The sequence below is a fragment of the Silurus aristotelis genome (assembly GCF_946808225.1).
Source record: "Silurus aristotelis genome assembly, chromosome: 2".
Taxonomy (NCBI): Eukaryota; Metazoa; Chordata; class Actinopteri; order Siluriformes; family Siluridae; genus Silurus; species Silurus aristotelis.
Genome location: NC_139575.1, coordinates 33239338 through 33251216, shown reverse-complemented (window position 1 = coordinate 33251216; position 11879 = coordinate 33239338). Strand labels below are relative to the sequence as shown.

At 37.4% G+C, this 11879-nt stretch overlaps 1 protein-coding gene across 1 annotated transcript; it reads right to left on the bottom strand.

The window, feature by feature from the left end:
* Nucleotides 1–224: 224 nt before the first annotated feature.
* On the bottom strand, nt 225–10482 carry LOC310736975 (uncharacterized protein). The gene is made up of 5 exons (XM_083561087.1): nt 10362–10482; nt 7419–8018; nt 6348–6434; nt 3435–3626; nt 225–2086 (listed from the first exon to the last, which is right to left on the bottom strand). The coding sequence occupies exons 1-5, from the start codon at nt 10444–10446 to the stop codon at nt 1899–1901; spliced, it is 1152 nt and encodes a 383-aa protein (XP_083417213.1). The 5' UTR covers nt 10447–10482; the 3' UTR covers nt 225–1898.
* Between the last annotated feature and the right edge of the window lie 1397 nt (nt 10483–11879).

Below are 11879 nucleotides of genomic sequence, written 5' to 3'. Positions count from 1 at the left end.
ACTGAGACTAAAATCCCAGTGAAAGTGGGGGAGTTTCTTGGCAGTCAACTAGCAAGCTAATGTGTCTTGTTTGTATATTTATAAATGCAAGGATTTATAAGAGTAGAAGCTACATTGAATCTACATTTAAAAAGGTGGTTTCCCATAGGGAATAGTGTGTAATTTGTATTGTATCAAACGGAGGTTTGATGAACCTAAAATGATTCAGGATTGAGTACACCAGGTAGAAAAAAATATTAGCTTTTATTCAATAAGACATTTCAGAATGACAAAATGTGCATCAGCAGTGCATATGAAAGTATTCCCTGTTTACTGTTTAGTTCCACCCACTGCACACATTTGACTCATAAAATGAAGCCTGAAGGAACCCATTTCTTTAAATCTTTCCTTCCCTTTCACCCAACATGCCCATAAAGCTCCTCTTCTTTCCTGCCCTGTGCCTCTCCCCTTCTGCTTCCTTTGAGCTTGAGCCAAAAACCGATATGTGTGTGTGTGTGTGTGTGTGTGTGTGTGTGTGTGTGTGTGTGTGTGTGTGTGTGTGTGTGTGTGTGTGTGCGGGCCAACATTTGCCATAGGTGGCGTTCCATTACGGCTCCTGGAGCGTCTGTTCCCTGAGGCCCTGGCCCATGTTTTTGCTCTCAGGACCCTAAACAGAACCGCCCTCTTTCATGTAACCAGGTGCATGGAGGATCAGATTACTGTCCGATTAGGGCCCAACACGAATGCTTACACACTGGCCTTTCTCTTTCTGCAGTCTCTCTCACATACTGAGTAAAAGTATTCCAAAATTGTCTCTCAAAAAAAAAAAAAAAATCTAAATAAATAAAAAGCTTTTTTGTTTGTTTGTTTTTTTCTCTCTCCATTCCAAACCCTTTCATTCTTCCTGTTCTTCTTTTAAGAAAAACACATTTCCTGCATTCTGATATTTAAAGGAGAAATACAGGCAAAAATAAATAAAGGTTCTGTGGGGTTGGGGTGTGCTTTCATTCTGTGCTGCTCGAACAGTGTGAGTGAGAAATTAAACAGAGAAAATGACATTTCCAAACTGAAAAAGTAATGAAAAGAAAAAGAAAAATTATTTGTAGAGACAAAACCTGTGGGTCACATTAACATTAAAGACAGTAATAATAAAAAAAAAGAGCACTATATAAGATATTTAAAAAATTGTCTTTTACATTCTACATAGTAGTAGTAATGTGTTTTGGGGGGAAAAGTGCATTATTGGAGTTTAAGTAGTAACTTCTGCAACATACATAGTGCTTTACATGTTCAAAGTCACATGTATATTTCGTAAAAGAAGTACATGGGTTATGGAATATGAAATGCCGCAACATAACAAGACACTGACACCATATGATCACATGACTTTTCTCATCGTCCTCAAGGAGGTCACTTTCTCTCTCGTTTGATCTTTGACCTTTCCGGTCTTTCTTTGTGTTAATGAGGGTAAACGTCCATTGAAAACACATCATGGTTCTTGTGTGTATATAAAAAAATTTTTTTTAAAAAGAGTATGGTGTATATACATTTAAGAAAAAAAAAATTATTACTTTTTACTGAAAATTTCTCAGAGGAATATTTCCCAGTTCATGTTTCAAACATGAATCAGATCCTCTGCCAGTAGATGGAATACAGCGGATTTCCCTGGAGCTGTCTATGAAAGAAGACAGTCAGAAAGGCAAACATTGTACAGCAAGCAAAATATCCCCACTTGGAATGGATTGATCTATTACACTCAGACACATGAGCAAGGATCTACAGAGACGCCTTTGTTTTCCTGTCCATCTCCTTCAATAATACTGCAAGATTATGAGGTTTTTCTTTTTATATTTACAAAAAGGCCTTAAGTCCTCCAGCGGGTGTCCGTAGCGAACCGTTGTTTCAAAAAATCTTTTCCTTCACCTGCACTTTGACCGCATGGCCTCTTGTGCTTTCTGGTGCCTTCGCTTGTTGTAACGCTTGACGTAGCTGTTGCTACGCAGGACCCCGTCGCCAGGTTTCAGTTTGCCGCCAACGAGGGTGAGGAGACTGGAGGGAAGATGGCGTCTTCGGTGGTAGATGTGACCCATGATTATGTATCTGGTACCTGCAAAACAACATTGTCACAAGCAGAGTGATTTAGCAGTATTCTTTTCTGCAGCACAAAGCAACAGGTTACTATTTACAATCAGGCATGAATGATTCCTGAATGGTTTAAATAATTCCTCTAAACAGTCCTACATCATGCCTGGTCCAAAGTTTTGGCATGTCCATTAATGTGTATAGAAAGATTACTAGGAAAAATAAAGCTTAGGAGGACATTAGCAGTGATCATTGGTGCCTTTGGTTTTGCTAATCTACCAGAAAGCAAAAATGAAGGCTTGTTACAAAACCAGTATCAATCAGAAAAACTTTCACACAGGTTTATTCAGGCATTTGTGTATAAGTAATTAGCTTTTCTGGCTCTAGATAGCTAATACCAAAATGCAACAGCTGTTGTTTTTTTCTAATGTGAACATGTAAGGTTTAATTCAGTGTGAAGTTATTTTCCAGATATGTTTCTAAATGTTTTTTTTGTAAGAATAACGTATAAAATCTAGCAATTAAAGCAGGAATTGTTTCCTTTCTTTCACAATTTTCTAGCTGGCAAAGATGGTCAACCACCTTGGCTTAAAGGCTAGCATATTTTGTGTAGCTTGTCAGACCAACTAGAAGTTTTAGCAGGGGGTTGTACTGTACAAATAGTTACATTTGAATCAAAAGGAAGTGTGAAAGGTCATGTGTTCAGAAGTTACCATTTATATTACTAGTACAGAAAATCATAAAATTATATAGCAGCAACCTGCTGTTTGATGATGGTGCAACTGGATTATAAATATTAAGACCTGAACTGGACTGAATTCCTGCAAAACCAGTAGCATGGTCGGCACCTGGATCTCTATTTCAGTAGTCTGGGTCTCTGTTTCAATCCTCAAAACATTTCCACTCACCCAAGGAATTGTTTTTTTAAATAGCAAAGAACCAGCTGTCATGGTTTGTTTTTGCCTTCCAAATGATCTGTTTGACTGCAAACGTTTGCAGATGCCCACTGATTAAAACTTCAATCTGCCAGATGTAGATACTAGCTGTGGATGCAAGAAGCTAAAAAAATGACAGAAGCCCTGAGTATTATTGGGGGCTTAATCCACGTAAGTCCAAGGAAATTCAAAAATATTAAAAGCCTCTGGTGAACAGTGAATAAGGACATCCTGTAACAAGAACATATCCCCCCGCCCCCCGCCTTAAAGCATACCAATTATTTTTAGAAGTTCGTTCAAAATTGAACATCCGCATACGACAAAATAGAAAGAGAAAGCCTGATAATTGTGAATAGTGAAAAATCTGCCATATTAATTGAAGATAAAACCTCAAATGGTTTGAAAGACTTGTTTACTTCATCAGTCATTAGAACTCACCAAGTTTGAGTTCAGGGCAAGGTTTGCTACACTTGTAGGTGTCCAAGACCAAGATGTTCACCTTGAAGAAGAAGGTGTCTGGAGTAATAAAGAGGCGGCTCATCTTGTAGAAGCCGTCATTGCTCACCAGCACAGTGACGAGGCGGATCCCTCGACGAATTGTATCAATGTCATGAACAATGCCGTTGATTGCTGGAAAAGAGAAAGTCGATCAAAACTCGTGGCAGTAATGCCAAACTCCAATCAGTCTCCCGAGAAAATTGTAACTGGGATACTACATTTAAATGGACACTAGAAGATGCCCATTATATTATTTCTACCAATAGATACAAATTTCTAAAAACTCTTTTATTTTTAACTGAAAGGTAACATATTCATGATGCTTAGTCCCAGCATTGACAAACCATCAGGTGCTTTTCCACTGCACATTCACAACAAAAACTGGCCCAAATATGAGCCAAGACCAACATCGGGTTTTAGTTTTAGCTCATTTTCCACCAATTTCCACCAAGACAACTGGAAAAAGCAAATGTATCATCATTTTCCTGTGCAACATCATCTTCACAGTGCGGTGTGTTTACAACTTTAAGTACAACATGGAAGGGAAAAACTAAACAGCATGGTTTTGAAGAACACATTTTTCAAGATTAATTTTGAAACCGTAACTCAGTAGAAAATAATACATTATCAATAATGATGTCTATCAGACTTGTATTCCAACCAAACATTAAACATGCTAAACAGAAAAGCTGTACATTCTTTCAGACCAAAAAAAAGTTATATTCTTACTCTTTACCAGTGGTGGGCTGTCAGGGCTAGCAAAGCCTTCTCTCCTGACCTAAACATGTTTGGAAGCACTGACCTACATTTACAACCTAAAATCTAATATTTGTTCCATTGAATTGTATTAATTTATTCCCAACAGTCTATTCTCTTCATTTCATAGCGTTTCTCTTGGCTGCATTGCATCCAGTACGTGTATTTGGATGTTAGATTTTTTGTCCAATCAAATTTCAGCCTCTATGTGCTGCTATATCAATCTAATCTGCCCAGGGCCTTCAAAGTCGGTACTGCTGGCCTTTTGACCTTAGTCTCTATAAGAAATTAATCTGTTTTTTTGAACAATAAGATTTCAAATTCGCCTCACAGGGCCAGCCAGATGGCCCAGAATAGTGTCAGCATTCTGTGTGATTGGTTGGTCAGAGGGAAACTGTTACAGCCAAGTTCGACTGGCAAAACACATCTGTAGCAATCTGCACACATTAATACATCTGAGTAAGACTTTTTTATGGATACAGAAGAAGAGAAATTGATGTCTCGGACATACTTAAAAATCCATTTTAAAGAAAAGCTAGACATCGTGAGAAGAGGTCGGCCAACCACGAAGCTAGATAGCTTGTCTCAGCCCGGGAAAGGGTTCGTTCGCCACTTCCAGACCAGAGCCTACGAGCAGTACCACTGGCTTACAGCCTCTGATGAGCAGTGCAAACTTTGAGTATGCATCTCTGGTAAGTAGGTTGTATTTTATTTACAGTTTTTTTATCATTTTGTCATTTTATAAGAAATGTTGATTCTGAACTGCTCCAGATGATGTAGGTGCACAGTTGCGGTGGTAGTGTAGAGGTTTGGAGTCTTAACTGGGTTTCTTGCTTTAGTAAAAATGGTATTCACCTTCCATATGCGAAATGCCTCTCTCTCTGTAATGCCACGCATTGTTATATTGCGTTTGTGTTTGGTATTGATGGTTTCTATACCTGCAATGTGATAGTGGTGGTATTTAGAGGTGGATTAAGTCGGGTAAGTCCACATTGAAGGCCCAGATACCAAATGCACAGCCCGTCACTACTCCTTACTATCACAGAACATGCACTTCACACCTTTTGTGTTATTGGTACTTGTGTTGTACAATAAATGCAATGTATGCCTCATCGCTTGTTCTACAATAATATTTAGTGTGAAAAACTTGTAATAAATAAATAATTTGTGTTTCACATGCTCTCACTTCTCAATCACAGGTGCGGATGTGTTACAAAATGGGTCAGGAAAATATTTTAAATATATTTGGATCAAGGTCGAGTCAATCTGTGAAATTACGTCATACTATGTTGTGAGGATCTACAGTCTGGGCAAGAAAGAAATCAGGCTCACTTCTTTATCCAATTCTGTGTATTAGCACTGGTAATCAAAAAAGAACACCTTAATACAATTTATATGACATAGAAAATGTGTATTGCTTTCTACTTCATTTTATACCAACTGCCCCTGGTACTTGATAAACTTTCCAATTTGAGTACATTAAACCTTCATGTAATTCCTCAGAGGGTTGTGGATTTATCAATTATTTTTATGGTGTACTACTGGAAAATCCTTGTCAAAAACTCTTTATATTCTTTATAAAAAATGCAGTAATTCTGAACTCATTAATGGAAATTTATTCATGTATTCAAATAGCTTTAACCTGTAAAGCCCCTGTATTCAGGTTACTGATGAAGTCATGTAGTGTTTTAGCTTTGGAGGTCGACCTGAACTTTGCTGACCAGCAGATTTTCCAGGAGCTGGTTTGGAGATGCACAAATAAACTAGCGCAACTCGAAGGGCAGTCTTTCATCCATGAACATGAACCGCTCGAGGAAACCTGGGCATGCTCAATTTCTCCCATTTCTCTTTGTAGTTCTGCACTTTAGTTTTTCTCATGTAGGTTTGCTTTGTATTCCTTCTAAAGAAAAAATTCAACATTTCGAGAGTTTTTCCCGGTTGTAAATATAGAAGTTTATACCCCTCTGAAGAATGAAGGAAAACAATGAAGGAGGGAAGTATTGTATGATGACAAATATAATATTATTAATACAGTATTATGAGGACGATGATGATGATGATGATGGTAATGTGCTTCTTATATGTGCTTTTCCTCACCAAATTCACTGTAGCAGAAGTGCTCTGTCTCATTCTTGTCTCTCCGGCATTCACTCAGGCACACTGCATCGTGGCTGAAATCCGACTCTGGAGGAGAAAGATGGAGAGTTGTTAAACTCAAAGAAGGGGCAGGAAGGGCAATGCATCAAACCACAAGACTCTCAGTCACTTTGAATGCTCTTCTATTTCCTGATTTCCCCAAAGTCAATTAAAGGCAGGTCGGGCTCTTAATCGTGACATAATTAAGGACTTGAGAATCCTTTCGAGTCCCGATTTAGACTTATCTCGATCCTGAAAAGCCGATCTAAATCGTTTTAAATTGGTGGATAATTAAGGGGCATATTTTAAAATGACGCCACACAAAGAGAGCAACCGACAGTGACTGTGAGTGCCACTCTGAAAACCACCGAGCTCCATTCCAGCACCCAAGCTGTCATTGGCTCAACATTATCCCAGCCAAAGCGTCGCATTCCAGGCCAACGTGAGACGGTGCAGGGCTATCTTTCTTACATCTGTAGTTGAATCACCGAGCCGTAGCCCATTTCGCTTAGGCATATTTCAGATTCTTTTTTCCTCACTAATCTTATGGCTCAAAGATCTTCAGCACAAAGGCCGCATTCAAAGTGTGCGAGCTAAGCAGCAATTTGTGGCTTGAGGGAGAGAGTAATTAGAATAACCATCCACCCTCAGAGATTTTCTCTCATACTTTCTTTCTTTCTTTCTTTCTTTCTTTCTTTCTTTCTTTCTTTCTTTCTTTCTTCTCTCTCTCTCTCTCTCTCTCTCTCTCTCTCTCTCTCTCTCTCTCTCTCTCTCCAACATGCATACTCATATTTCCTGATGGGATATAAAAACTGTAAAGCAGCATTTCCCAGTCTTGGCCCTGAACTGCACATTTTGCTGTGTTTACTCACTGTGGTCCAACACTTTTGGGTCAGATTCTTTTTACTTACAAACAAACCTACAATATGTTGATCTGAACTGCTTGAATTCTACCAGAAAGCTAACAAATGTTACATATGGCATCTTTAAGTAGCTCTCTGGTTAATACCACAGTAAAGAGGACCCTCTCACCTTTCTTGTGGAGGTCGAATTGGTAGAGCAGGCTGGAATGGCGCCGGTTGTGTTGGCTAAACGGGCGACTGGTGTTCAGGCCCGATCTGTTTGGTCTGTTCTCCTCGGGATCCATCCGACTATTCCCACTGTCTCTATGTGTGTTAGAAGAAGGTTGCTGTGAGCGTGTTCGTGACCTGGAGTTGTGATTCAGTTCAGACTCACTGAAAGGAGGGTTATTGGACTGCACTGGGTTATCATGTGAAGCTTTTTGTGTCTGTGTGCGGTTCGAGGTCCCGACCCCGGTAGCAGAGACAACTTTATTATGATGCCCGTCATTACGCAGTTTCTCATTGTTATGGTCGATGGAAAGTCGCTCGTCCCTCGAGGCCTTCTTGTTCTTGTTGTGTGTGCCTGGCCGAGGATAAGGGGATAGCGGGTCTGTGTGTTTAGGCCACATCCCTGGGGGCAATGCCAGCTTTGGGTCTGCAGATTTTTTGCCCTGCTCCAGCAGCTCATTGGCTGGTAAAGAAGGATCTTTGGCGCCGGCTTTGGTTTGGTTGCCAGAAGAGTCAGATGTTCCACTTTGCATCGGGGGCGAACCGATCAGGGAGTACAACTCTGTGAACGAACCCACAGTTAGAAAGCAACACTTATTAATTAGTATAGAAAGAAATGAAAGGGTGTGCTTTTATAGGAAATTATCAACAATGAAGCAAAATTACCACCCAGAATTGATTATTTTCTAGAAACAACACCTGGAGGAGTTGTCCTTAAATCACTGCATTTTCCAATCATAACGATTTATTTAATGATTTAAAATAACACATTTTTCATCTATTTAAAGTTGGACGAAAAGTACCTACTAGGGAACTGGTAGCTCAGTGGTTAAAGCTCTGGGTTACTTATCAGAAGGATTTGGGCCCATGAGCAAGGCCCTTAACCATCTATGTTTCAGGGTGTGCTGTATCATGGCTGACCCTGTGCTCTGAACCCAGCTTCCTAATATAACTAGGATATGCGAAGAAAGAATTTCACTGTGTTGTGAGTTACATTCGACAAAAATAAAGCACCACCTTTAATCGCTTTTCTGTTTAATACATTGATGGCATTTGGAAGATGCCCTTAACCAGAGCAACTACCAATTATCTTATACACCTGAGCAGTTGAGGGTTAAGGATGTTGCTAGGATTTGAACTCATGATCTTTCGAGCAGAAATCTTGACCACTGCGCTACTACTTATTGTAAAATCTCAATGAGACTAGTCTTGCTTAATGGCTATGAACATTTTCTTTACAATCTATTTTTCTCTCTTTTTTCCAAAAACATCTTCTCATGTTACACGCAATGCCGATCCATCTAAAACTGCAAAACGCTAACACTGGTGAGTTTCCAGTTATATGAAAATTGTCAAATAACCACCTCTTTACAGTAAACCTACCATATTAGGAATTTGTATATAAATCTTAATATATATTTTATATTAGTTAGTATCTGAGTTGTGAGTTTCTTAGTATAGAAATGATTACCTATTGGAACTAGCACATTAATGTAAATATTGCAGCCGGCTAATGTCAGTGCTGCTGTTATAGAAATTTCTAACTAAACTTTTTTTTCTGGATAATTTGTCCTGCAGCCTAAATTAGTTTTAGAGGCGCTGTTTGAGAAAATTAATCAAAATCATCTGACCAATCAGAATTGAGGATTCAGCAGCTCACGCCATATATGGGTTAGCAATATCGGTGTGCTGATCACAAACAGTACAAAACATTCGGCAAAGTGCAAGTGCCCGATGTCTTCTATAGTGTATTGCTCTAATAATGGACAGTGGTACAGAACACATAAAAACTACTGGAAATTCTCTGAGTGTAATGACTGTACTTTTCAATTTCTATTAAATAATTCAGCAGCCATTCCAAAGTCATAAATGAGTCTGAAGCAACTGGGGTTTCTGTTCTTAAAGGGAAACATGTCGGAGTGATCTCTCATGCTTACAGATGCAATAAAAAGAGAAAATAGAGAAATAGAGAAAAGGTTGAAAAAATAGCATTTCTTGCATTTCTGTAGCACCACAGGGTATTCATTAACATTGCTGCACTGGTAATTTTGCTGTGGAATACTGAAATCTCTCAGAAGCATTACAGTTTAAAGATAATAATTAAATAGTTAATAAAGGGTTACAATAAACGGCATCTTTAAACATTTTTTCTTTTTCATTAATCTCACAGAATGAAAATAAAATCATCATGACTTTTATTTTTGGAGATTTTTAAAGATGGGGGTTTACCAATTTTCAATTACAATTGTTACATTACATTTTGATTCAAGGACAACAAAAATTGTATGTCCGACACCAAACATTTTGGACAGTCGAACCACATTATCGTACTACATTTGAGTAAAGGAACTCAAAACTATGAAGCGTCTATGATACGTGATCGTTTGGAACGTAGCATATAAAAGAAATGGTGAAAATATAAGAAGCATAAGAACTGTGTGAGAAATGTTGAAGGCTTTTACAAAGCTACGAACTTTTACAAAAACACTGAATGACGTTTCAAAATTCAATATTCAAAATGTAACATTCCATATACATTCAAAATCCAAATTGGCTTCATGTATAACTCTCCAGTTTTATTTGATTTGTTTTACAGTTTTCTAGGACTATTAGAGAACAGACATTCTTGTATTTACCTCTCTAAAATCTACCCTATTTTTTTTATACAGCCCTGACATTACAACTATTTAGATTTGTCTTTATGACTTATTATCTCTGTCGCATTTCATGAGTTACCATCCAATTTCTGGTAGAAAGGTGCATAAAAGGTGGCATGCTTCTCTTTCCATACAAACCTATCACACTGATCATTTCATGTGCATTAGAATTCAACTATAATATGAACGAAATTTTGAGAAATTAGATGTTAATATCAATTGATATTAATATGAATGACCAGTCTTACCATTGACAGCATGCTCTTCAGCATCAGAGAAGGTGAGAGCCACAGAGAGAAGAAGCAAAATGCTAGACATGTTATTGATGAACATGAGCAGCTTCCTTATGAAGAGAGAGCCTTATTGAGACGCTGCAGCTCAGAGTCGTGGTGGGTTTTTATCCTCACTGTGAGTGTAAAGGGGTGGGATGGAGGGATGATCAGCTGACCAATGTGGGTTTACTCTAACAACTGAGAGAGAGAGAGAGAGAGAGAGAGAGAGAGAGAGAGTCCCAAACAGCCCCCAATTCTCTGATTTGTTACTTCCCTGTTTCATGCAGACTTTATTATTGCAATAATAATAATAATAATAACAATAATATTTTTTTAATGTCATTATTATTATTATTATTATTATTATTATTATTATTATTATTATTATTATTATTATTATTAGGGTACTTTAATTATTATTACTATTTACTATATTTCTCTTCTCTGTCTTCCACTCTTTTTTACTCATCCTGTTTTCCTCCTTTTTCTATTTTTGTGTTGTTAATTAATAAATATCATTACGAAAGTGATGATAATGATTAATGATAATGCTGATGAAGACAATGATTTTGTTGTTGTTGTTGATGATGATGATGATATTAAGTATTATTTAATGCTATTATTACTATAATAGTATTTCCTACTCTTAAAATCTTGTAGCTCAGGATAGTTTATGTATCATGGTAATTATATGTAATTAAATGGTATAACACTGTTTTTTTTTAGCATTTTATTGTTGAATGCGGGTGGTGTGTGACGAGTAAATGTGTTGATTTACTGCCCCCTACTGGACACTGGACAGATTTTTTTTCTGCTTTTCACTCTGTAAAGATTTACATGTAGATTTAATTGCAAGCCCTCGGGTAGGAATTAGACAGCTGTAAAGAAAAAGTTTTGGTTAGTATCATTAACACGCAATGGGGGAGTATTTTGGCTTAATGTGCTTAATTTCTTCAGCAATGCATCACAGTTTCCAGCTCTTGTTAATAAACAAATAAGTCTAACTACAAACTACTTGGTACAATAGTTTCAGGAAAATGAGTTTTAGGTTTTCTTCCTTATTATTAATTAACGTATCTTAATGAATTCAGACACACTTTTCATCATCAGACCACACCATGATCAGATTTAAGTTATTATTATTAAATATTATTGTTTTGATTTATAGGTTGATTTTGCTTATCTCAAGTAGTCAAGTCAAGTTGATAAAAGACATAAGACAAGGCGACAGTAAACACAGTGCTAGGTATCTGCTAGTTTATGTCATGTTTGTCATTCCATGTCATAAATGTTATGTACACTTAAGCATTTAAATTATATATCTATTATATTAGGGATGCCAATAGATTTTAATATTTAATTGTGATTAATGGCATGATTAAATGAAATACTTCTCAAGTTTTTAATACTCCAATCAACATGAGCATGGACAGATATGGATGCTTTATGCAAATGTTTGTTTATTATTAGTGAAACCACAGTCCACATAGAGCA

Excerpts from the sequence above, each read along its gene's own strand:
- LOC310736975 (XM_083561087.1), bottom strand. The coding sequence starts at position 10,446 with ATGTTCATCAATAACATGTCTAGCATTTTGCTTCTTCTCTCTGTGGCT. Across the intron at positions 8,019-10,361 it reads TGAAGAGCATGCTGTCAATG|AGTTGTACTCCCTGATCGGT; the intron begins GTAAGACTGGTC and ends GTTCGTTCACAG. Across the intron at positions 6,435-7,418 it reads ATTCGACCTCCACAAGAAAG|AGTCGGATTTCAGCCACGAT; the intron begins GTGAGAGGGTCC and ends TTTCTCCTCCAG.